The 27,578-nt window shown below is 41.9% G+C and overlaps 2 protein-coding genes across 2 annotated transcripts; both read left to right on the forward strand.

The window, feature by feature from the left end:
* Positions 1–5,301: 5,301 nt before the first annotated feature.
* Positions 5,302–8,293, forward strand: LOC309835243 (dipeptidase 2-like; the record flags this gene model as incomplete). The annotated part of the gene is given in 11 exon segments (XM_082674659.1): positions 5,302–5,428; positions 5,541–5,673; positions 5,675–5,758; positions 6,080–6,206; positions 6,498–6,627; positions 6,852–6,993; positions 7,294–7,363; positions 7,484–7,555; positions 7,559–7,660; positions 8,041–8,125; positions 8,238–8,293. Coding segments are annotated over 11 exon segments (1,128 nt in total).
* A 12,833-nt stretch (positions 8,294–21,126) lies between these two features.
* Positions 21,127–21,370, forward strand: LOC309835244 (cAMP-dependent protein kinase inhibitor alpha-like; the record flags this gene model as incomplete). The annotated part of the gene is made up of 1 exon (XM_082674660.1): positions 21,127–21,370. The coding sequence occupies exon 1, from the start codon at positions 21,146–21,148 to the stop codon at positions 21,368–21,370; it is 225 nt and encodes a 74-aa protein (XP_082530786.1). The 5' UTR covers positions 21,127–21,145.
* Between the last annotated feature and the right edge of the window lie 6,208 nt (positions 21,371–27,578).

Consider the following 27,578-nt stretch of genomic DNA (forward strand, 5'->3'; position numbering starts at 1 on the left):
TGCCAAGGTGGGCTGGGTTCTTAACCAATATATATTGGATTATTTTTTTCAAAACTTGAAAGCCATTTCCATGAAAGCCTCAGAAGTGACAGACTGCAAGAAAGGTTTTCTCTGTTGTGGAAGGGAGAGATGGAGAGGATCATGATTGCAATTACTTTCAGGTTCTACTATTTTCCCTGGAAACGGTGAAGAGACCTCCTCATCTGCTACAGCCCTAGGCTCTAGGGATTGCTTTTGCAGCCAGTGTCCCTTCTGTAGGGACTCATACAGGTGATGAGCCAAGGCTGTGTTTTGCACGTTAAGTAGATTAAACGTCTTCAGCTAGAAACAGAGAAAAATGGCAGAGGTCCATTCTGGCAGGAGACTGTGCACAGCAGAAGTGACTGATCAGTTGTGATTTTCTTTGCAGCAGCAGTTGCTCCCGTTTCTCCTCCTACACCTGGTCACTACCATGTCCTCTACCGAGGGTGTGGAAAAACGCAGTTGGGCCGGCATGGGGAGACATACTGCCTAGTTGGTGGCTACGGGGCCTACGGGGATGTTCCTTTGGCCAAGCCAGCAAAGGTGGAAGCAGAGACGCCAGTCTCCAGACGTTGTCCCAAGAGAAAGCACAATCCGGAAAAGTCGGACAAAGACCTGGGTTGCTCCAGAACCAAAACCCAGCGATTGCAGCATTCAAGCAGCTCAGGAATACAAGGTGCTTTGATTCTAAAGCAGGGTGGTCCAACCTCTGGTCACATCCCCTCTGCAACAACCCCAGTGAACGAGTGTCCCATCTTTGCTTTTTCATGGTCGGCAACAGGGAGTCCCCTCCTAAAGAAGGTTCTCTCTCATTGCCACCCTATGAAAGGCTGCCCCAAAGGTGGTTCCTTCCTGTGGGTCTGATCAGGCTAAGGGCAGAGTTGTCTCTTTCCTTCTCTGAGTCGGACCAAATCGTCTCAGTAACACCTCTTCGCACTGTTGACCATGTTTTTCAAAGGGGGCTGAGCTGAGCGTTCATCTCATCCTTTCATGGTGCAGGGAGAGAGGATTCCAATGATTTTTACGTCTAGGGGAGAGGGCAGTGGAATGATGACGTTGTCATCCTGTACTATGTCGCTTTTTTCATGAATTTGTTTTCCATTTCATGTTAAAATGGGCCCACCGTTCCCTCTCTGTGTGGTCATTCAGCAACCAAGTTTTGCACCTTTAACAGCTCTGTCATTGTCACTTGGAAATGTTTGAAATGGCATGAGCTTGTCATCACATTCCTATCAACTGTACATCGGGAGCCCCGACATGAACATAACCGTTGAGCAGAACACCTCTCCAATACCCGTGTAACACTGGGTAGGCCCCTTAACCTCTTGGTTTTTTTAAGTCCTCAGTTGTAAAAATGTGAGGGTGCTATGAATTAATATTTGGGGCCGGACAAGGTCGAGAAGTGTGTCTTTGCTTTTATTCTTCCAAACTGGAATATCTTCCGTCTCTTCCCCGTGGGTCCAAATCTCACATGTCCTTCGGGCCCACTGCCATGGAGCCTTCCCTGATTCGCCAGTCCACGCAAAGCTCTGCCTCTTAGGGTCAGTGCCATACAAGCAAGCTGTCTCTTACGTTAATCTTGCGTCTCAAGCAAATCTCAGAAGGTGGGTCTCTCTTGCCCTCCTGGGGCCCCTGGGGCTGGGCCAGCCCACCGGCATTCCCGACGTGGGCTGTCTACTAGACTAGGGCATGGGTGGGAGGGCCCAGATGTGAGGGGCCCGGCAGAGTACCCCTGCCTCCACCCTTCTCTCCTCTACAAGACTGCCCCTCCTCCTGAAGCCTGCCCCTCAAGACACAGTTTCCTCATATGACCTCACTGGGTAGTGATGCCCTCACAGGCCTTCTCACAGTTACCTTGGCAGGGTAACTATGCAAACTTGCTGCCCTCAGAGAAACTTCCCTACCCTGGAGGGAACTTCTTTCCTTGGAGAAAGTTCTCCACCAGATACAAATCTCTTTGGTTGTCTGAGAGAGAATGTCTGACCATATCTTCTATATTTACTCAAACCTGTCCTCTGTTCCCTGGGAGGGCAGTGCAACAGGTACACCGAGTCCGGCCATCTGTACAAGAGGCATGGTGTACACACAACCTGCCCTGGCTGCCACATTTTCCTGTGGGGTTTGCCCACCACATACACCTAAGCACTTTCCCAGCTCTAAGTAATACCAGGGACCAGGGACACCTTCAGAGACCCACAGTGCTCACTGCTGAGGAGAAGTGAAAGGTCATCCCAGGACAAGTGTGCAGGAAGTCTCTGATGTTTATAATTGTAGCCTTCCCATGGGGGCTAGAGGATGCTTCCATTCAGAGCCTTTACTTATTGGCCTCTTAGCAAAAGACAAGTGCGTTTTTGTTGGCAAATGGTAAAAGGAGCAGTTTGAGGAAGAGGGCCACTCTTGAACCGCACCTGCCAACGCAGGCACATCTGTGCTGTCATGTAGGCGTCTCTATCGGTCCCCTCAGACACATCCCATCCTGAGTTACTGAGTACTAGGGGAGAGGGTGGTGCCATATTGATGGGAAGACCAAAAGAACGAAGGGGGGTTGATGCAGTAGTAATGAGACTGGAGGGCTGAGGAGATGGTGTCCCAGGAGGCTGGGTTCATGTGAGCCTAGAGCTGGGACCCAGAACCCGGTTCTGAGTCTCCTGCTCACTCTGCCTCAGGATTTGGCCTTGTTCTAATCTACATAAAAGTATCAGAGGGCTAGAGTTCAGTGTGGTTGAAACAGGCAGTATAAATTGGACCCAAGAGGGGTTGCCAAGGTGGGCTGGGTTCTTAACCAATATATATTGGATTATTTTTTTCAAAACTTGAAAGACATTTCCATGAAAGCCTCAGAAGTGACAGACTGCAAGAAAGGTTTTCTCTGTTGTGGAAGGGAGAGATGGAGAGGATCATGATTGCAATTACTTTCAGGTTCTACTATTTTCCCTGGAAACGGTGAAGAGACTTCCTCATCTGCTACAGCCCTAGGCTCTAGGGATTGCTTTTGCAGCCAGTGTCCCTTCTCTAGGGACTCATACAGGTGATGAGCCAAGGCTGTGTTTTGCACGTTAAGTAGATTAAACGTCTTCAGCTAGAAACTGGGAGAGACCTTAGAGAGGGAAGTTCTGGCAGGAGACTGTGCACAGCAGAAGTGACTGATCAGTTCTGATTTTCTTTGCAGCAGCAGTTGCTCCCGTTTCTCCTCCTACACCTGGTCTCTACCATGTCCTCTATCGAGGGTGTGGAGAAAAGCAGTTGGGCCGGCATGTGGAGACATACTGCCTGGTTGGTGGTTACCGGGTCTACGGAGATGTACCTTTGGCCACGCCAGCAAATGTGGAAGCAGAGAAGCCAGTTGCCAGACGTGCTCCCAAGGGAAAGCACGCTCCAAAAAGGTCGGATTGTGACCTGCGTTTCTCCAGACCCACAGTCCGGCGATTGTAGCTTGGTGCCAGGAGGCGGACCCCTCAGAATCTTGCAGGTGAGCCATCCTGAAGAGAGTGCGACGGTTTAACTGCCTAAGCCAGCGAATGCCTCTTCCTGCAGTGACCCTGCCCCCCCCCAACTGCCCACTGCCACAGATTAGAACCTGTGTCATTTTGTCTGTGCCTTCCCCAGCCAGGAGCCTCCTTCTACACTAAATGTCCATAAGCCAGGAGCCTCAGAAACTGAGGTTTGTTTTGAGAGTCTGCCCTGAACATCCGAGGGCTAAAGCTGGCCTGGAAGAAAACCTGCCGTTCCTCTGCTCAGTCCTCAGGGGCCCCTTTGTGAGCTGAAGAAAGAAAAGTCTACACTCTTCGAGCCAAGGAGGATGCAGGAGCAGAGACAGGGTGCAGAGAAGCCTTAGCAGTCTACCACATGTGCTCCTGCCCTGAGCCTTTGTCAGCGGCCACCACCACAAACCAGGGGGGAGCTGGGATTTTTGAAACGGAAAGCAGCAATCTGTGGCTTCCCAAAGAGCCTCCTGCCTGGGGTGTCAGGAGGCAGGATAGAGAGACCCAGGAAGACCTGCTCCCTGAAACAAGAACAGGATGGAGAATCAAGCAGCACGCACCCTGCCCCGAGGTTCACATGCTCCCTTATTGCCAGCCCTTTCTGTCCCCAGTGGGGTCCCTTAATGCTCAATAAAATGTTTTTGTGTAACAGATTTTTAGGGTCGCCAGTGCTCAGACTTAGGTCACTACCCCTGCGCTAGGCACTCCTGCCATGCGGGAAAGGTTCCAAAGGTGGAACAGCTCCAGGGGGTGCCAGGGATCAGAGGAAAAACTTGAGAGGCTGGGGATGAAGGAGTTTGGACACAGCCCCTAAAGCATCTCAGTGGTTGAGCTTCTGTGAGAAGGCACATCCCCAGTGTGTGTGTGTGTGTGTGTGTGTGCGCGCTGGTGGGAAGGGGTCCCTAGAGGAGGCAGCTGGGGGAGGGCCTGAGGCTGGAAATGGGGAATGGCGTGCGGCCTCTGAGCAAGCGCAGGCACTTAGCCCTTGAGGTTTCTGGGAAAGCTAGAGCCAAAAGGGCCACGAGATAAGGCAAGTGTAGCAGCAGAACCCAGGTGCCAGGTCTTCCTCAGAACCTATACTTCTCCACGAGGCCGGGCCTTCCACGCTGAGGTAGAAGGGATCCTGGCCAGAAGGTCAGCCAGCAGCTCTGGGAGGAAGGTTGCTGCGGTGGGGGCTCTGCTGCCATGGAAACGACTTCATTTCCTTCCACTCAAATAGCCTGCTGACTGACTTCCTGCTCTGTTGAGTAAAAGGGTCGCTGACTCTCCCCAGAAGGTTGTTCAGTTCACATCCCAGAAGTCCCTCTATTCAGGCCCTGGGGAGGTGTAGTGACTCCTGAGGGCGCTCTTTCCTGAGGCTGGGTGACAGAAGTGGGGGGGGGGTCCTGATAGTTCCCAGGTGCTGGTTGAAGTGCCCAGAGAATGGTCATGCAGGTTGGGGAGTCAAGTAGGTGGAGAGAGAAGGTCGGGGGCAGAGGGCCCCTTCCTGAATCCAGAGCTCACAACGTTACCCCCCCCCCATTTCCAGAAACTATCTCTTCCCCCACACCAGCCCCCATGGCCCAGTACCGGGAAACCGGGAGCCCAGAGCACTTGTGGCCACAGAGACACTCGCACGCAGCCCTCGGGGTGGGCGGGGCCGGCTGCAGGCAGATGGGGACGAGGTGTGCTCCCGGGAGGCCTCAGGCTGAAGGTGGCCCCAGCTTGGACAGGAAGGTTAGAGGTGGGGGGAGCAACCTAGGGCGCCCCCTCGGAGCAGTGGGAGTGGGAAGAGGGGCGGGGGCGGAGGGAACCCGCGATGGGAGGCGAGTGGGCTCTCAGCAGAGGCCAGGTTAGCCCGCGGGAGCTGCCTCTGAGCAGGCGGCGGGAGGGCAGTGCCTCCCTGTGGCTGCCGGGCTTCGCGGATCGCGGCTCTCCGCACATGGGTCGCAGGGTCCTGTGACGCTGTATCCCCTCCTTCACCCCGCCCCCCTCGCGAGGCCGCGCCGCTGGGTGGCCTGAGTCCACGGGCAGAACCCCATCGCCCGCCCCTCTCAGACCCACCTCTGCCCGCCTGCCTGGCCCTGCGCAGCTTGCGGCCCGGGGACCTCGAAGGTCCCCGCGCACTCAGTCAGCGGCCTCTGCTGTGTCTGCTGCTCCTGCTGGGTCTGCTGCTGCGGCTGGTAACCCGTGCAGACCACACCGGGCACCTCCAGCACCCCAAGTCCGCGGGAGCGCACGAGGGCCCTGATGCGGGACTTCCCGCTTGTGGAGGGGTGGCTGCAGTGTGTGCGGGCTGCTGGGGGCCGGTGGGGGCCTAGCCTGGCCCTGGGCAGAGGAGGAGGTCCGGAGCATGCAGAGCTAGTGGGGAGGCTCCCTCACACCACCGCTGGATGTCCTGTCCATCATCTACAGATGCCCTTCCCCTTCTCTGTCATCCCCTCCCTGGTGGGAACCCCTCAGCCCAGGCCGCAGCTGCTCCATAGTCTGTGTGACAGTGTGAGGTGGGGAAACCCAGGCTGGCCCAGGCCTGGCAATGTGTCCTGCCTGATCTCAAGACCTAAGGAGCCCACCCATTTGCCTTGACCTCCCTCCAGCCACAACGAGATGCCCCTGGTCCTGAGGCAGTTTTACCACAGTGGGCTACAGGATGTTAATCTGCGCAATTTCAGCCATGGTCAGACCAGCTTGGACAGGCTGAACGATGGTCTCAGAGGTGCCCAGGTACCAAAGGGACACACAAGGTGCCACCATGGCTGCTGGGGAATGTGGGGCCCTTTGGGGGCCTCAGAGACCACAGGTTAGTCACATTGGAACTAAGTTACCACAGTGACCTAGAAAGTGCCATGCCATGGATGCTGGGGGCTACAGGGGTCACAGTGAGCCAGCCTGACGGGCATCCAAGTACCACAGAGAAAGCAACGCATTACATGTGACTTCTGGGCACAGTGAGTGCTGTGCCAGCTGAGCCCCAAGGAGTTCCAAAGCCCAAACTAAGCCCTGGCCTTCCCTCAGTTCTGGTCAGCCTACGTCCCATGCCAGACCCACGAACGGGATGCTGTGCGCCTCACCCTGGAGCAAATTCACCTCATCCGCCTCATGTGTGCTTCCTATTCTGAGCTGGAGCTTGTGACCTCAGTTAAAGGTAGAAGGGGGACTTCCCTGGTAATCCAGAGGTTAAGACTCCACGCTTCCACTGCAGGGGGCTCGGGTTTGATCCCTTGTGGGGGAACTTAGAGCCCTCATGCTGCGCGGCACGGCCAAAAAAACAAACAAAAAAAGGTAAACAGACTGGTGGTGGTAGGTGTTAGGGACTTCAGTAAGCTTCCCCTGCCTCTGAAAATGATCATCTGACCTACCTGCCCTCAGCTCTCAACAATAGCCGGAAGTGGGCTTGCCTCATTGGTGTGGAGGACGGCCACTCACTGGACAGTAGCCTCTCCATCTTGCGTACCTTCTATGCGCTGGGTGTGCACTACGTGACACTCACCCACACCTGCAACGTGCCCTGGTAAACACAGTGCAGATGGTGAGGGCCCAGTGAGGCAGGGATCTGCCCAAGATCACGCTGGGGCCCAAAGCAAGTTTACCCCTGGGATCCGGCCCTGAACCTGGGTGGGGAGGGGAATGGAGGTTTGCAGAAGAAGACTGAATCCCCAGAAGGGCCCTGCTACTGCCAGGCACAGCCCAGTTTGGGTCCCTCCTCTTGCACCAGGTAGTTGCAGGTGTAGACAGTTCGACAGAACCTCTTTCTAGGCTCTTGTAGCCAAGTCACAGCCACCAGTCAGACTGCCTCCTGGGCATCCTGCAGGACGCAGAGCTCAGCAAAGGGTATCCACCCCTTCTCCAGCAATGTCAGTCGGCTGACATGCTTTGGCGAGGTAAGGACCCGGGTTTCATACCCTGCCCCACATGAATGTACAGCCCCGCCTGTTCCCTACAGATAAATGCACACAAGGTAAATGCAGCCCTGATGCCCTCTCCCCATCCTGTCCCTGTAGAAGGTGGTGGCAGAAATGAACCGCCTGGGCATGATGGTGGACTTGTCCCATGTCTCGGATGCTGTGGCACGGTGAGCCCTAGAAGTGTCACAGGCACCTGTCATCTTCTCCAACTCAGCTGCCCAGGGTATGTGCAAGAACACTCGGAATGTTCCTGATGATATCCGACAGCTTCTGGTGAGAGACTGCCCTGGCCCTCAAACCTAAAGCGAGAAATTCAAACCAGGGAGCCCTTGAACCTGAGTCTCTTCTCCCTCAATTTCCTCAAACGCCAGGTTAAATATCTTCTGCCCCCAAAACCCACGGTACACAGCCCCTGAACCCTTGAGCCCTAGGTGGGGGTCTAGGTGGTAAGATACGCCTCCAAACCCGGAAACCCAGGGCCAAGACACCACCCAGACCAGGGCTGCGGCTCCTCCATTCACACGAACCCAGAGAGGAGACGACTCTGACCTCAAAGCCGGGGCTGAACACCTTCCTCACAGGGGCCAAGAGAGTGAACAGGCAGGTGACTGTGCTGGAGGCCAAGCTGACGGTCCACCGGTTCGCCCCTGCAGAAGAAGAACGGTGGCATCATGATGCTGTCTTTGTCCGTGCGGGTGCTGCAGTGCAACCCGTTAGCCAACGTGTCTACTGTGGCAAGTGAGCCTCACCCTGGGCTCTCTGAAAACTCTGATTTGGAGCTGAAGCTGGGTCTAAATTTAGGGAGGACTTCAGAAGAGCCCCAGTGGTTTGACCCACTTGTTGGCAATAGGTACATCTCCCAAAAACCCAATAATGGACAGTACACAGCACCTTGGTGCCATGTAGAACTGGAGCCACAGAATCAAAACTGCGATACCGATGGGTATCAGGGAGGCTGTCAGACACTGCTTTATGTCAGAAACAGAAAGAAATTATCCACTATCAGAACTGTTTGACTTTTTTTCACATCTTTCTGACAAAATTCGTGAAGTTGTGAGTACCACAAGCATCATTACACTTCTGTTCAAGATGTAATCTCTGGCTCACAATCACTGTTTAGCTTCTGTATACTGCAGTGTACATGAAGGTCTGTATTAGTCTGGTTGGGCTGTTATAGTGAAACACTATCGACTGAATGACTTAAACAGAAGAAATTTATTTTCTCACAGTTCTAGAGGGTGGAAGTCCAAGGTTAAGGTATTGAATACCATAAGAATTGGTTTGTGGTGAGAACAATCTTCCTGGCTTGCTGATGGCTGTCTTCTTGCGGTGTCCTCACACGGCCTTTCCTCTATGAGCAGAGGGAGAGAGATCTCTGGAATCTATTCCTCTTCTTATAAGGACACCATCAGTCCCTGTCAGATTATTACCCCACCCTTATGACTTCATTTAACTTCAGTTACCTCCCTAAAGGACCTATCTCCTATCTTCTACAGTAAAATTGAGAGGGGCTTCAACATATATTTTTTGTGGGGACACAATTCAGTCCATAACAACATCTTAAGATAGCTTTCTCTGATTTTCATCTCTCACTAATACCTTCCTCTTTGTCTAGGAATTATTCAAGTTTCCTTAATTAATTTTTAAAAAAATTTTCTTACATTATCCCTTCCCTTTAAATGCTCTCTTCACTTCTTAACTGGCATTTCTTGGAAATGAAGGCACCTTTCCTCACAATGTATTGATTACTCTCCCCGCTGTAACACAGCGTCTTCTCCCATGACTTTCCTGAAATGGTTCCATTTTTTTCATAAAAGTTTAGTCATCAAATCACATGGTTTATTTTCAGTTCCTATAGGATTTTCCCTTTGGGAAACAACTGACTCCTTTAAATGGTGCTTCTTTTAAAACTACCTTCCTTTATGTTTTATAGCAATCTTATGATTTCTGTTGACATACCACCTAGCTTCTTTCTGATCATTCTTTTTATTTTTTTTTTCAGTTGTTTCTCTCCTCACTCCTTAGTGCTAGATACTACATACAGTTGGTTTTCTTCTCATCTCTTATATACTCTCTCTGTTACTCCAGCAGCTTTGTTTACCATTAAATATATTATCTGCCAGGCACCTTCCATATGTTACCAACATCTCTCCCTCTGTCTTTGTCATTTCAGTCTTCGCTATGCTCTCTGAGCTCTCACAGGGAGATCTATTTAACACAGGAATCTCAGTGGAAAATACTAGTAAGTTATTTCTCTACTAAGTAAAGCCCTTACAGATCACATGGTCCTGATCCATCTTGCAGCCACATCATCTGGACTATGTGACCTCCGATGTCACAATAGCAGAGGACCAGACCAGAGGGACATTGGCTCCTAATGACCTCAGCTCAGAAGTGATACACTTTATTCTGCTTCTTTGCCACTGGCCACAACTAATCAAAGGAAAAGAGTCTAACTACAAAGGAGGATGAAAAATGTAGATAAGCACATAGGATATTTGATGAGCACTATCTCGAGGTGACATCACCTCCCATCAAACTTTTACTTCACAGAGAAAACACAGACTATAAAGCAAAAACACCCCTAAATAACTTTTTCTCTTTACATACAAGGATAGCTTTTCTACATAGTTCACCTATTCTCACTTCCTCAGTAACTTCCATTCATTTTCCCATCTCATTGGTATTGTTAAGGTTTTCCTCTTTAGCAATTTTATTTTGGCCCCCTCCCATTAGAAAGCTGCCCCCTTCCCATTAAAAATTACTCTTGCTTGATGCCAAGTAATTCTCTAGCTACCTTTCCTCTCCTCCTAATTTCACAGTACAGTTTATCAAAAATTTGTATTTATTCTCACTGTCTGTATTTTCTTATCTTTATGTACCTCGTGACTCACACAATTTTGCTATTTTCTTCTTACTTATCTGCACTGGAATTGCATTCACCGACATTTAATTTGTGATTAAATTGAATGAATATTGTTTGGTCATTATATCACCTTTCAGCAATATTTGATTTTGTTGATCAAGTTTGTCATCTCAGAAAAATCTTTCACCTTAACAACAGTAGCATCTTAATTTGCTACTTCTTCCTCCTGCCTCTGGACATTCTTATCTCTTTCACTGGGCACTCTTACTTTGCCCTCTCCCAAGAGATGTGTATTTCTCAGAAGCTCTCTTCTGCCCTTGATAGATGGTCTCATCTACTCTTGTGATTCCAGCCACCATATATATCACAGATCTTGACCTAAAACATACATATCTCTCTCCTGAGTCTCTTACAAACCTAACTAATTGCAAAGTGAAAAACTCTGCCCAAATATAACATGGACACTTAAAATTAATTATGTGATATTACTGAACAATTAATTTTACCTTCAATACTTACTTCCACTATTCATCTCTCTACATCATTTATACCACCACAATTTGTACAGTTGCCCAAGTTGGATACTGAGGAAACACTGAAGACTCTGGACTCTGACAACCCTCAGAATGGGAGAAAATATTTGCAAACGAAGCAACTGACAAGGGATTAATTTCCAAAATATATAAACATAAATAAATTTGTAAAATATATAAGCGACTCATGCAGATCAATATCAAAAAAACACAACCCAGTGAAAAAATGGATGGAAGACCTAAATAGACATTTCTCCAAAGATGGCCAACAAGCACATGAAAAGATGCTCAACATCACTAATTATGAGAGAAATGCAAATCAAAACTACAAGGAGGTATCACCTCACACTGGTCAGAATGGTCATCATCAAAAAATCTACAAACAATAAATGCTGGAGAGGATGTGGAGAAAACGGAACCCTCCTACACTGTTGATGGGAATGTAAATTGGTGCAGCCACTATGGAGTACAGTATGGAGGCTCCTTAGAAAACTAAACATAGAACTACCATGTGACTCAGCAATCCCACTTCTGGGCATATACCTGGAGAAAAGCATAATTCAAAAAGATGCTTGCACCCTAATATTCATTGCAGCACTATTTACACTAGCCAGGATATTGAAGCAACCTAAATGTCCATCAACAGAGAAATGAATAAAGAGAATGTGGTACATATATACAATGGAATATTACTCAGCCATAATAAGGAATGAAATAGTGCCATTTGCAGAGACATGGATGGACTTAGAGACTGTCATACAGAGTGAAGTAAGTCAGAAAGAGAAAAACAAATATCGTATAATATCACTTATATGTGGAATCTAGAAAAATGGTACAGATGAACTTATTCGCAAAGCAGAAATAGAGACACAGATGTAGAGAACAAACACATGGATACCAAGGGGGGGAAGGGGGGGATGAATTAGGAGATTTGGATTGACATATACACCACTATGTATAAAATAGATAACTAATGAGAAACTATGGTATAGCACAGGGAACTCTACTCAATGCTCTCTGGTGACCTAAATGGGTAGAAATATAAAAAAGAGGGAATATATGTATAGGTATAACTGGTTCACTTTGCTGTACAGCAGAAACTAACACAACATTGTAAAGCAACTATACTTTAATAAAAATTAATTTAAAAAAATAATAAAACTCTGGACTCTGTATAATCATCCCTCACCTTCACAATTAATTCAGTAACCAAGTACTGTCTAACCTAAATTCCTACTGTCTCTCAATATTGTATACTATTATGCAAGTCTCTTGCCACTACTTGGTTCTGAGCTACATTTTCTCTTATTTATGGAACATAAAAAGTCTCTTAACTTTTAACAGAATAAATCTTTTAACAGAATAAATATTCACTGAGTACCTACAACACTGGTAAATAAGGACATTGTTCACATGCAGTTTACAATGTAATAGGGGAAATGAACTCTAAAATATAACTATACCTCTCACAGGTAACTGGACAGCCAAGTTTTATAAGAACACATAGAAAGGGAATTTAATCTCTAACGGAAGTCATGAAAAGCCAGAGAGTCAATGTTTATTCTGAAACTTATATGATGAGAGTGCATTAACCAAGGATTGAATGAGTAAAGAATGATACAAATTGATGACATAACCTGGAGAAAGTTCAGCATTAAGAGAAGTCTAACCCTGAAATCTATTGAGTATTGCTGAAAATTTATGGAAGAAGGAGATGCTAAGTAAGGATAGAGAAACCAGATAAGGGTGGACTAGTAGGCAAGAGCACAGTGCTTGAAGCCTTTTCCCCAAAATTAAAGAGAAGCTATCAAAGAGCTCTAAGCCGTTGAATGAAATTTAGGTTGCAATGCAGAGAATAAACAAGACAGAAATAATACTGGAGTCAGGGAAAAAGTGAACTGGGATGTTACATCCGAGTAAGAAATGTAAAAGATATGACAATGGACATAGAGAACAATGGACGTGTGTGTGTGTGTATTTATATTTATACATATATATTTTTATATATATATAGTATAATTATGACAACTCTTAGGGATTGTTCCAATCAGAGTTTAAGGGAGGGGAGAAGAGTAAAGAATGACTCTCAGTTTCTTGCTTGGTTAATTGGGGTTAAAACAGTTTGCAATAAAAAAAAATTAGCTTAAGTCATTTAATCATTTTAAATGCATTCTGAATCCTATACAAATAAGTTTGAGAAATTTCAGAAAATTGTGTTTCCTTAAGTTTTGCATAGCTTTTGTTATGCCATGTGAATTCCCTTCTTTTTCATATGATTAAAGAAAAGTTATGAAAAAAATAAGAGAGAAATGAGAGAAAATAAGATCTTATGAAAAAGTATGAATAATATTTATCTGTATTTGTGCTTACTGTAATTTCTTATTGTTTATCTCTCCATATACATATTCTGAGATATCTTTTCAGACCTGCTGAATCAATCTGTGAGGATTAAGTTTAACTAATCACTCAGACAAACCTAAAATTGGTTCACCTACAGGAATAACCAACATAAGAGAGCAGTCATGGTAGTCTCAAAATTAGAGAAGACTTCCTAATTATTCCCATTATGTCAAAGAGAGAATATGAGTAGGTACTTCAAGTATCCAAACTTCCTATGATTAGATTCTGCAAAAGCATTTTAAATAGAAAAAATGCATAGAAGAAAAGTTAAGACAAAACTTCCCCAGGATAAAATGGATCCCATATTTTCACCAGATGCCTTTACTTAGGAAAAACAAATGTTAAAGAATTGTAACACTATCCAACCTGGCAAACAAAATACAGAAATTTTCACCACTAAGCCTGAGCTCAGTACAACTCTGATTTACTGTTTTTTCAAGCTTTACACAGAAGTCTTTAATTTTAAAATATTTATAAGTAACCCATTTTGTAGGAAAACACCTATCTTTCATCATAAGAATTATGACACTTTATACTTTTATTCCAGCCTAACTTTTATACTTTATTTTCTACCATTTGGCAACTTATACCTTATGCTTTAGTCAAAAAAAACTATTTACAATCACTTGAATATACTGTGTTGGTTCTCAAGTCCAGGATGTTCCTTCGCCTGGTATGCCCCTGACCTTCTCTCCATGTGGAAAATTCCTACTGACATTCAAAACCTAATTCCAAGACCCCCTCATTGTTGGCATCCTCTTCAATATCCCCTAGCAGGATTATTTACTCCAAGTTCTGTTTTACAAAGTTACATTTTTATGATCTATTTATTTAATAGCCTATCCCTATTCGATTGTAATGAGTTGTTCATGCATCTCTCACACTCTCTTTTGAGTTCCTCTGGTCTTTATTTTTTCTTTTATCTCTTACCCATAAGCACAATGCTTGCCCCATAGTACGTGCTCAACGTGTTGGCTGAGTGAAAAAAGACACCTTTTAGCTCTAATCATTTGTGAAATTTCATTTAAAATGACATCAGATTACCCTTTCTTTCCTAACTTAATTTCCAGTACTATAGAATGTACACTGAGAATACCGTCAGTGGCCTAGAGAAACAGTGTTCTCAGTGGACTTCATGCCTATAGTCAGCCCCCTTATGACTTTCTCTGGCATACAACTGCCAGACATGTTCTTAAAAAAAAAAAAAACAGATGTACCAACCCCTCACCTATTGGAAAACTTCCAGAAGCTCTCCATTCCTTATTGTATCTTTTCTAGTTGATTTTTTAAATACCTGTGTCTTAATCTATTCAGAACTGCCTTTTCTACCTTTGGCTTTCATTTTCAATTTCATTCATATCATTATCTGCACTTACCCATAGAACCTAAGCATATTTCAGTTTCTTATGCAAGTTTCCTCACTAGAGGTCAAAGGGGCAAGGACTATTGTGATAAAATATTAAATAAATAGATGATAGGACTTTGTTCTATTGGTCTGGGAAAATTACTACCTGAAACAAAATAATTCTGGGAACTGAAGGGATCAGACCAGTCAGCTTTGTTTACTTCAGACTCAAATCAATGTCTTGTCTTAACCTGAGCTCTGGTTACATTTAGAAAAAAGTACTGTAAAGACAGTGAATGAGCAAAGCCACTATCTGAGACGTGTCTGGGTCCTTAGTATAGTAACTGGGGGAATGGTAAGCATTGGTCAATGTTTGCTGATTGATGACTCAATAGATCTGGTTAAGCCTCACCGTCAGAATTCCAGATTTTTTAACAAGCTTCTCAGTCTTTTCATCCCAAAGAAGAAACTAAAGAAAACCAGATGACAAGAATTTCAAATTGTAAAATATCCTGGTTGTCAAATTTAAATAGGGATATCCTGTGCAATGGAGAGGCTGGCTGGTGCCAATTTCACATTTTGTTCTCTAGTGTCTGGGCGAAGCCTGCTCTGCCAGTGAGCTGACAGGTCGAGAGCACTCCAGCTTCCACAGACACCTGAGAACCTTCTGTTTTTCATGGTGTTCCTGCCTTACCTAAGGGAAGGACTATATTCACAATGAAAAGAGTTATGCTTAATCACCAGTAGAGAGATTCTTCCACTTTCTGGGTGCCCACGTTAAGAGTCTGGTATAGTCAACACTCCCTCTAACATAGATCATGTATAGAAATGAGAAAACTATCACCTAATATGGCCAGAGAGATTAAGGGAGTTGACCCAGCTGACCCCAGGAGACACCTCTAATTCAAAACCTAAACCATTAACATAGTGATTGTGATCAAGGAGACTTACAGCACATAAGAGATTCAAAAAGCATATTAATCCACCTCCGGCAACACTGCCAGTTTAAAAGGATGATTAACCTTCTCTCCCACTTGATTCAACCTGGCTATGTATTATACCACTCAAATGCCAGCAGACTCTATGCTTATGGCTTCCATTACGTAGCACTTAGTATACACGAAAACTTTCTTCAAGAAGTAATTACTTTTGAAACCATAAACATTTCAGTTGGGAAAAGAGATAAAGAAAGGAGGTGCAAGTAAAGGGAACAAGGAAAAAATAAGAAAATACCCTCAAATATAAACATGTTGATTCAAAAAATAATTGAAAGGGGACTTAAACGATACTAGGTGAGCATTTATTCTGTTTCTGCTTTAAATAAGGCATTCTGTTCTATTTGTTAGGTGTTGTACTTGTTTATTATCTAATGTCTGTTAAAAACCTCTTGAAAGAGATGTATTCATTCTGGTATCCTAAGCACGTATCTGGATGAACAGCACAAGCAATGGGAAGCCATGGGGCATAATGGACCTTGCAAAGGCTCTGGAATCCATCTCTTACTTACGGCCTTTGAGACTCAGGCTCCTCCTCTATGTAATGTTCCTAAAACTTAGTGGAGATAGAACACTAGGGACACAGAAGGTCAAAGTAGGTATTTACTACTACTTTTCAAATATCTTCCTTTAGGAAAACAAATATATTTTATTTGCAATGACGCTTTCTTGTGAATTTTATTCTTCTAAAGAAGAATATTTTTAGTGAACAATTTACTCGTTTGCCTCCCTGTGCTACGTTATTGACAATACTCAAATAAGGGTGGTTTTCTCTCAAGCAGTTACCTCCATGTGATTTGTACTTCAGACCTTCCTAAAAGCATGTTTTCCTGCTCTTTCTTTCCACCCCATTCCAACTCTACTTAAAATATTGTGATCCTCTATTAAAATGCGAGGAACCCTGGGAAAATAAGGAGAAGCAAAATGTTTGTCACTGCCAGCTCTGGTATGCATATATCAGGCTAAATTATAACTGATGAAGACAGAAATGGGACCCATATCTGTCTGACTTCAGAAATCAAAAGTGTAGCTACTACAAGCTGATGAATTGGAACTCAGATCAAGGCCTAGAGTGGAGAGGAATCCTCTGATCAGAAGGAGAAAGTAAACAAAGGGCAGCATTTAATTATTTAATAATAAGTAAGAGAATGACTATGGTGTTTTTACAGAACAGGATATAATATTGAAATAAAATCCCCCAAAGTGACACAGAAACATAATGCAATCCTCTTAAGCTACAACCCTTCCTAAACCAAACCATACCATTCTCTTCACACAGCCTGGAAAGTCAAAAGAAAGGGGATACTGATCTGCATCACACTGGCATTAGAAGCAGATCTAGTTTTAATGAAGTTTTATTTCATGGACTAAAGTTTCCCCAAAGAAAGGGTAAGCTTTTTTTCTCAAGAAACATCACTGTGTAATAATCAAGGAGACAGGGATGGTGGTATTAATTGTTCTAAGTACAGGGATTTGTTTTGCAGAAAGAAGTACCAATCAGAAAGAGAACTGACCAATAATTACTTAACAAAACTGCTTCAGAAGTAGATTTCTAAATCTACTTTTAGACTAATTGATAGTTAGAAAAATATTACTAAGTTTATTCATTTAGAGGAAATCTGTGCAAGCCTCTGAAACCAAGAGGTGTTGTATCAAAAGAGATAAGGAAACTAGACACTTATGTAAGAGCTACTTCTTCCTCAAATGGCCACCATATAGTCATGTCTGACTATTACATTATCAAGAAGTAACAATGCATCTTTAGGAAACTAGTATGAAAGAAAAACAAATAAAATTTTTTGCAGGTGACTCTTTGATCTCATAGGTGTTTGTTAATTTTCCAAAGTTGGGACTGGATCCTGCCTTTAGAAAATGCTCCTTGAAATATCGCACTGAAAATCTTCTCTTTTACTCCTTATTGTAAACACTGTATATGTTTTTAAGAAGACCAATAAAAAATAAATAAAAATAAAATAAATAAAAATAAATAAAATTTATTTTATTTATAAAAATAAATAAAATAAATAAAAATATTATTTTTCTAGTAGTGAAATTGTGGAGAATACAACTTGCATTTTTACTGTATTCCCACAAAAAGAGGAAGTTCTTTTCCACAAAGACTCTCATCAGTGTGAACTCTGGGAGAGAAGTATTTGTAGTTGTCTCATGCTTTGTGGTGAGAGACTTGCACTTTTTCCCCTGTCTCTGTTGTGGGAAACAGGGCACACTTTGGGCTGAGAATTCATGCTGTGGTAGGAAAAAAAAGAAATGAAAAGTACCCTCGTTAACACTGCTCTTTAACAAGTTCAGCGAATGGGCTTCAGCCATTCTAAACAGCAGCAATTAAAAAATACTTTAAATTTCATACATTTCTTCCAGTAGGATGATAAGCTGAGGTATGTTAACTTTAATTTTATGGTTTGGGTGAATATAGAGTTCGATTACTCCCTGTCAAAGCAGAAATCAACCTCTTACAGGGAATAAATGCTAATTTAGAAAAACAGAGTAAGTACGTTATATTAAGTATATTTGTTTCTTTCCTGTGCACTTTGGCTGCACAAGCTCTAACCAGTTTCCGGAGCGACCATCAGTGCTCCCTAAGAATGCCAATGCAGTGTTCTGTCCAGTCAGTGGGGTGCAGAGACCAGTCAGAATGCTGATGCTTTCCACAAAGGAGTTGGGACTAGGGAGGCAAATGCAATCAGGGAATTATATCTGTCTTGTGTGCCTGCTACAAAACAGTGTCCTCTCAAGACTACTCTATCCCTTCTTTGCTTTATACATGTATGTGTAAGTTTGTATATGTAAGCTTTACAAGTCTGTAATAAGAGAAAACTGAAAAGGCCCAGGAAAAAGACAAAACTGCTTCAACAGAGAAAGGTCTATCTGTTCCAGTTGAAGAAGTTATAGAGTTAATAACAGGAAATATCCATCCCCTGAAACTGTATGAAACATGGATGCTTCCAAAATTTACTCAAGGTCTCACTGACCAGGCTATAAGTAATTTTAATTATTATTTCTTATGATTATGGTAGAATGGTAACAACTATTAAATCATATTCCCATAAAAAAGAATGGTGGATATAGTCAAGTGATTGGAACCATACTATAGTCACAGTAAAGCATGCAGTATTCATATATTTCCTATTTCAAAACTTGTATTGTGTTATTCCTCCTTCTCCTCTTTTAGCTTCCTCTTACAGAAGAGAGAGTGTAAAAGTTTCCCCCAGATTAAATTAATAGCTCCCTCATTATGCACTGGGAGAAGAACTAAGCTTTAAGGAAAGTGCCACTGACTGCCATCATGGATTTCACTGTAAATGGCATCAATTTATTTCAGAGTGACAGTGTGCATGTCCATGATAGTGTATGGGTTCTACCATTTTAGCTTCTTCCACATTTTGTATATTTTGAAAAGACTCCTTTCTCTTGATTATTGGCATGGGTTTTTAATCTTAAACTATAGTAAAATGTAATTGGAATGTTTAGGAATAGGAAGGAAATTGTGTTACTTTAAAGTCCTGTTTAAACAAAAGTAATCCAACAGAAATTCATTATTCATATCTTAGTATTCATCCCTTTTATGACCTTCAGGAAAGAATATGAGTTTTTAACATAGAAAAAGACATGAAAGATTTACATTTTTCTCCCTCAGAATGGGAGAACATATTTGCAAATGAAGCAACTGACAAAGGATTAATCTCCAAAATTGACAAGCAGCACATGCAGCTCAATAACAAAAAAACAAACAACCCAATCCAAAAATGGGCAGAAGACCTAAATAGACATTTCTCCAAAGAAGATATAGAGTGCCAACAAACACATGAAAGAATACTCAACATCATTAATCATTAAGGAAATGCAAATCAAAACTACAATGAGATATCATCTCACACCAGTCAGAATGGCCATCATGAAAAAATCTAGAAACAATAAATGCTGGAGAGGGTGTGGAGAAAAGGGAACACTCTTGCACTGCTGTTGGGAATGTGAATTGGTACAGCCACTATGGAGAACAGTATGGAGGTTCCTTAAAAAACTACAAATAGAACTACCATATGACCCAGCAATCCCACTACTGGGCATATACCCTGAGAAAACCATAATTCAGAAAGCGTCATGTACCAAAATGTTCATTGCAGCTCTATTTACAATAGCCCGGAGATGGAAACAACCTAAGTGTCCATCATCAGATGAATGGATAAAGAAGATGTGGCACATATATACAATGGAATATTACTCAGCCATAAAAAGAAACAAAATTGAGTTATTTGTAGTGAGGTGGATGGACCTAGAGTTTGTCATACAGAGTGAAGTAAGTCAGAAAGAGAAAGACAAGTACCATATGCTAACACATATATATGGAATCTAAGAAAAAAAAATGTCATGAAGAACCTAGGGATAAGACAGGAATAGACACAGACCTACTAGAGAATGGACTTGAGGATATGGGGAGGGGGAAGGGTAAGCTGTGACAAAGTGAGAGAGTGGCATGGACATATATACGTAAAATAGATAGCTAGTGGGAAGCAGCTGAATAGCACAGGGAGATCAGCTTGGTGCTTTGTGACCACCTAGAGGGGTGGGATAGGGAGGGTGGGAGGGCGGGAGACGCGAGAGGGAAGAGATATGGGAACATATGTATATGTATAACTGATTCACTTTGGTATAAAGCAGAAACTAACACACCATTGTAAAGCAATTATACTCCAATAAAGATGTAAAAAAAAAAGAAATGAAAGATTTACATTTGATGATTTTTTGTTATTACATGTATCTCCTATTCTACCTTGCAAATATTTTCTTCATTAAGTCTTTAATTAAGTATTTTTGTTACCAGGCCTGTTTGGGGAAACTCACTTTCATTGAGTCCTTTGTAATTTTGAAGATTTTATTTCAAAGTTTCAGTCAAGAAAATTTATTATTCCTCCCAAGGAATGACTTACCAAGGAGGCAACAAGGGAGCTGTGCTCCTGGACTGGGAGCGGTGTTTGGTCACTGGCATTGTTTAGAATTGCTGGTGCGTGAGGATAATAACAAGCAAACTGGATTTTGGTCAATTTCATTATTGTTCTTAGGTTCTCTGCAAACAATGCCCTTGCTTACTGCTTATCTCTACGGTGGAGCACTTCTACTCCACCTCCCACCACTTTGGTATGCTACTGAGCTCAAGTTCTTCTTTCTGGAGTTGAAGACTGACTAAAATGGTATTAGAGAAGGAGAATTTTATGATCTAAACTGGGTGTCCACAAACTATGGCATGCAGGCCAAATCTGGCCTTATGCCTATTTTTATAAGTTTAGTTTATTACTTTTATTTAATGTATTCTCTTTGAGTACTTTTGTCCTACAACCATAGAGTTGGATAAACACTATATACCCTCAAAGCCTAAACTATTTACTATCAGGCCCTTTACAAACAATGTTCCCTGACCCTTGATCAAGAATCAAAGCATTACTTGCTTTGTGGACATGTAAGCAAGACAGTTATTTCACATCCATTTTATAGGTCAGTAATTTAACAAGTATCTTTGTTAAATGTTTACCATTGACCAACATTATATTTACCTTTTAATTTTTCTCTGTTTTGTAGCTCCTGCTATGTGAATATTTGTTAGCAATGACTGATTTGGAAACTACATATGCAGATTTTATTGCTTCAGAAAGAACAGGTAGAAGAAATGCAATACATGATATCCTGGTTTCCTCTGCAAGTGGTAACAGCAATGAATTAGCCTTGAAATTAGCAGGTCTTGATATCAACAGGACAGGTGAGTCGTTTGACATCCATCTCTATGAACATGAAATGATTTACAGCACTTTGCTAAGTAGGATTAAACCATGAAAAAACACCTTTGAAAGTAACTGAATAGAAAGTTATAAACAGTCTAAGGCAAGATAAAAGGCAGGTACTAATCTCTTAATCACTCCCACTCTGTTTTCAATGACTGCACATTACAGGGTTTCCCACTCAAATGCAGAATCCTTAATCTGATTTTACTAATGCAATCAATAAAACACGAGTTTTTTTTTTTTTTTTTTTTTTGCGGTTCGCGGGCCTTTCACTGTTGTGGCCTCTCCCGTTGCAGAGCACAGGCTCTGGACGCGCAGGCTCAGCGGCCATGGCTCACAGGCCCAGCCACTCCACGGCATGTGGGATCTTCCCGGACCGGGGCACGAACCCGTGTCCCCTGCATCGGCAGGCGGACTCTCAACCACTGCGCCACCAGGGAAGCCCTGTTTTTTTTTTTTTTTTAATCCTAATCTCTATAAAAGCTCTGAAATATCTTACGTAGAACATTTAACAAAGTTGGAGCTCCTGCCTTTGACAGTTTGGCCACCTGTAACATGTAATAGCATTAGATATTTAACGAGATTCACAGATGAGTCTGACGGATCTCGATTCCAAGAACCATTTCAAAATAAAAGGGTCTCCAGGACCATTGTTATTGAGAATGGAAGTAAAATAGTCTATTACATAAATAAGTCTTAGGTAAGAAGTTCTTTTAGTTTTCCTTTCATGATAGACTGAGTTTGAAAATTTTGTCTTACTATTGGGCCTCGAACTCCTACCTACCAAATTTAACTTTACCAATGAAAAAGTAAAATAAGTTTGACATGTCAAAGTACTTCTGAAACCCCTGATGGCTCTTCCATCCATAGCTTTTGCAAATATCAAAGCTGAATGTATTTCCCTGAAAAACACTTGTGCAAAAAATAATCTTTAAAAGTAAAAAGGAGTTCACAATTAAGGAACCACAGTGTTATATATGTGAAAAACACTGGTCAGTTTCTGACTCATGGTAACAGCTTGATAATTCTTTGCTATTAGAATTTTCATGGCAAAGCCTTCCAGTTATTGGAAAACTGAGTCAGAGAGTGTGTGTGTGTGTGTGTGTGTGTATATATATATATATATATATATATAAATGAAATAGCTCAGCAACATTACCTTAAAATACCTACTGACAGAACTTTATTCAATGACTACAGGTCAGCAGGTCATAGATTGGTCTTTTAAAACTCAGGTTGAAAATAAAACTTTAATAATCACTCCCATGGAGTATATAGACTGATGTATATGTTAGGTTTCATTGTTTCTCTGTTACTACAAGGAGTTAATTTTCAAAATAGCTCTGAGAAAGGCTATAGGGAATTATTCCAATTTGGCGGCATGAAGTAAGTAAATATAATTTTTCTGCAATCTTTGAGAATTTACTAATCTTTTTCATAAAATTTGTGTTTTATATGAATACTCTATTTTAAATAATGTGTATTAATTTTAGTCACTCTTTCTATGAGGACATTTTTATTCATAGTGTAGTTTAATTTCTTCTTTTTTTTGTTTTCACTGAAATTAAGACCCATTAATCTCAAGACCTTTCTTACACAAGAGACTATAGTCTCTTAACATAGTCTATTAGACTACGTTAAAATTTAAATAGGTTGACATGTTATATTAATAAATAATTTTATATTTGATATTAATATGTTGTAATTAAATAATTTAAAATAACTCAAATATCTTTATGCTTTCAGATGTATTCTTTTTCAAATATTTCTACATGTTAATTGCAATTCTGTAGGTCCTGAAAGAATTTTCTGTTTCTCTTCAAATCACAGAATCCAGAATAAGGCAAAGTATAAACAGCACTGACTTTATTTATGACCATTAATTAGTCTATATAACTGAATAGTTATTTCTCAAATAACCTTGAGATAGCACTAGTTTTATCTGTGATAATTTTTGGCCAAAATAGTCATGGCCCTGCTGACAGTTTGCTGGCCCATTCTCTCTCTGAAAGAACCAGTCCAAATGCAAGGTTCTATCTTTGTCTTCTCTCACTCCGACCTTGGGCCTAGTATGATTGGCACTTAATAAATAAAATCTATAATTAAAATTAATACAGGGAGATCACCTCATGTAAACAATGTAAATGTATTAAACAAAAACAGAAGAAATCTTTTTCAACCAGTGTGAGTGCACTGGGTATATTCAATAAAAACAGTCAAGCAATCAAAAATAATAATACACAATTTCCATATCTCTTGTACCTCAGTGTAGAAAATTTGTATAGGGACTTATTTCTGATGGTCAACCATTTTTCGAAATAGTTCCAGTCTGTGCACTGGAATTCTCACACAGCCCATAGGTTCTCCAGATCCTCTGATGCGTCTGGTAATCTAAAGAGATTAATGGTATTCTCTGTAGAAAGCCCTCAACTTGCTCTGGAACTTGAGGTCAGGCTATAGTAAGGCTGTGTAAGCAAATGCTGTCTTTTTAATCTGAGTATTCCATATTCACTCTGGAGTAAACCATTAGGTAATTCCTAAAGAGTTAGGAATTTTGGTAACATTTACCAAAGAACATTTACCTTGATTCTTTTATGTCCTTTTTTTTTTCCGCTAAATGACCTTATTTATTTATTTATTTATTTATTAAATAACACATCCATTCTGCCTTGTTGTTTTTGCAAAATAGGTCATATCCTCTTGTGAGTCCTTTCAGATTTGAATTGCTTCTCTATGTGTGCTCTTAGTTTTATGATCTTGGGTCAATTCTAGTGCTGTTTAGTTCACAAAATATTTATGTGTCACATCCTAATGCTTGGCTTCTAAGAAAAATCAGTGAAAAAGATGAATGGAGTACTTGACTTTATAGTACTTAGAGTCTAGCGAGAAACAGACAAGGAAACAAAAAATAAAACACACTGTGATAAAAGCTGTTGGGGATAACAGGATTTCATGGGAGCACGTCACCCAGTAGAAATCTGGAGGCTCAGCAATATCTTGTTAGAGAAAGTAGAAGTCTAATTTGAAGTCTGAAGGATCAAATGAACCCTGAGGTGGGGTGAAAGGGGAGTGACTCATTGGAGGGTAGAGCAGCCTGGTTATAAAGTGAAGGGTACAGTAGATGATAGGGTAGTGCTGTAGGCAAAAGATTCAGCAAAATGCCCTAACACAACAGGAACTAAGTGCAAGAGATGAGACATCTGGAATCAAATAATTCAGGGTCTGAAAAGCTAAGTTGAAATATTTAGACTTCAGTTAAGAGCAATGGAGAGCTACTGAAGAGGATTTTAGGAGAGTGGTGATGTGATAGGATTTGTGTTTTAGGAAAATCACTTTGACAGGTGTGTGTGTGTGTAACAGACAGGAGGAAGGCAAGACAGAGAGAAGGAAAGCAAAATAACCCTGGTCTTGCTGAAGATGGAATGATAGGGAAGGAAGAAATCTCAAGTTTACACAGGAAGCGGGACATCCTATTGTCTGGCAGTGGATGGCAGAGATAAGAATGTACAGAGATACTCAAGTCAATACCTGAGGGCCTCTATCTTCTCAACAAAGAGCTATTATAATACACCAAGAGAGTTAAGTGTTAAATAAAGTTAAAAGGTGAGGTAGATTAGAAAATGTGGGTTTGAAGCAAGAGCAGTCTTCAAAGCTGTTGTATTTTTTCCAACAGTTCACTTAGTTGCACAGGTATCTAAGATGAAAAGGGTGACTCTGTACTTGATTTAGAATTGTGTTCTACAAGTGGAGGACAGAAGAGATCGAAGACGTAGGGGATTGATAGGTGTATGGTTCTCATGACAACCTGTGCCAGGAACAAACTCAAATACATGGCGGGGCTGGAGATAAAAGCAAGTTAGCAGCGTGAAGCTACGTTAAGATTTCATAGTGATTAAGGACGGCTCTGCCTAGTTGTACTACCATCTGGCACCCTTCACATAGATGGAGAAATGGGTAGTTTATGGTCCCTGAACTCCTGAGCACTACAATATAAACTCAGTAGAGATGTGAGAGCAAAAGCGATTGCTGATGAGTGGGGTGAGGTATGTGGAGAAAGTTGTAGGAGGGGTAAGTAGAAAATGGAAATAATTAGAGGTACCACTAAGTGAGAGCATGTGAGAATCAGAATGATTATATAGTTTTGAATAAAGATGAAGGAATTAGAGTCTGATTTTTTTGATCTGATGGCATTTCTAGATGACAAATCCATGATATTCTCATGGGAATGGAGGGCTGAACTGAGTGTATAATCTGTGCATCTGTAAGTGCATGAGTGGATGGGTGGGTGGGGTTCTCAGGGAAGATCAAAACCTAAGCATTTGAGATTTTCTGTGTCGGTGTGGATGTGTCTAGATAGTGTTTTATAAAATTTGTACTTTTGCAAATGTAGAGGAATAGGAATCAGATTTTCTAAACACCACCCAGGGAAGGCAGGTGTATTTCTCTCTGTGTGTGATATTCCTCCAATGAACTAATAAGATTCTGTGGCCTCCGACTGCAAATCAAATTTTCTGTAGGTCCCCTCTCTGGAATAGCTGTTTGGGCCATTTGCATAAAGAGGTAGTTATCCGTCAAAGAAGAGGACAATTTTGTGTTAATAAAGGATTGTTTCTATCAAGTTAAAATAAAAATGTTAAGAACCATAAATGTGGACGGTTGTATGGACAGCCTGTATGAGGAGTGATGTCACAGAACATGGTGTCTGGGTATCGCAAAAGGCAACACAAATCCTTAACCAGAGAGCAGTTACCAGGAAAACAGTAGGCGGCAGCTATGAGGGAAAGTAGTGTGTTGTGCGGGATAGCACGTGTGGTCTGAAACCCGTGATTAGGAAGTGAGAGAAAGCCTTTCCTAACTTTGGATCCTGTGATAAATAATTAGTTAACGATGAGTATAAGAGTGTTTACTGTTGCATAAAGTTTCAAAATATTCCTTGTGAAGGACTGAGAGGGAGGAAAGCAGAAGCAGGGAGAGATGAAGCAAAGAAACACGGGAGAATAAAAAGGACAGGCAATAACTCCAGAGCCTAGAAGTTTCAGTAGTGACCAGGGATTAAAGGAACAGGAGATGTGATGTAATTAGATTAAACGCAATCAGAAAATAGTTTGAAGTTAGTCAAACAAAGGAATTAAGGGAGTTCCGTCAAAGAGAATGTTTTACTTGGTAACTCGCTATTCTAGCAACATACCAGCACACCAGAGAAACTTCAAAGACTGTTCTCAAAACAAAGAGGAGAGTCTGACATTGTTTTCACATTACTTAGAAAACATAAATTAAATTTAACTGGACCCATTATGAAACCACACTGAATTCCATCATCAATAAGGAAAGACCTATTACTAGTGTAACCAAACAATAATTTTCCTGACTTCCTCATTTTTTCCTGCTTTTTTATGGCCATGGAGAAACTAGAGGAATATTTAAGAATGTTGGAATTCGGGCAAAGTGAGGGAAAACTGCAGTCCTGGTCTCAGACTCCGTTTCAGCTTCCCACCATTTGCTCTGTTCTCTCTCTCTCTCTGTAAATAAAGAGTGAAAAAGAAAGCAGAATGAAGTGTTTTATTAGGGAAGTTATGTCTTCTTTTCCATCCCTATTCTCCTTATTCAGTAATTCTGAAGAATCAATAGAAGGAACTGAAAATCAGCCTGTGATCTGTTCTTAAAGACCCCTAGAATGTGAAAAACAACCTATTTGAGTGAATTTTAATAATTTTTTGCTAATAAATATTTAACCATAAGCTGGGGATGCTTAAAGGAAAGATAATATGAAAAAATATTCTTACTGTTATTATTTTTATTGCCTAGTATGCATCCCTGGCTCCCAGTTGTCTTAAGGGTGGTAAGGCTGGGAAGCAGACTGCAGCCAGGACCAACTCCAAGAAAAAAGTGTGCTAAGTAGAATTTAGTCCTGAGCACACAGCACCACTAGCTGGAAGGATGCTGTAGGGCAATGACACATTCAGTTTATCTTGATTACCTGTCTTGAGAAGCATAATTTTCACTAAAATTTGCTTTATTCTGAAATTAAGTTTTGTAGTAAGCGTACATGTGTATGGGTATCCTTGTGAGTATGGGAACATTGAAGGTAGTTCTACCGTATATCTTGCAAGTCAAATTTTTAATGACATTATTACAAAGCAAGAACACCTTCCCCCCTTCTAATGGTGGCTACGTTTTGCCATTAAATTAAAACATTGCATTTGATTATGTAGAACAACAATGTCTGTCAGTGGCTCTTTTTTTTTCATTAAACATCTTTT

The sequence above is a fragment of the Grampus griseus genome (assembly GCF_964374135.1).
Source record: "Grampus griseus genome assembly, chromosome: 17".
Taxonomy (NCBI): Eukaryota; Metazoa; Chordata; class Mammalia; order Artiodactyla; family Delphinidae; genus Grampus; species Grampus griseus.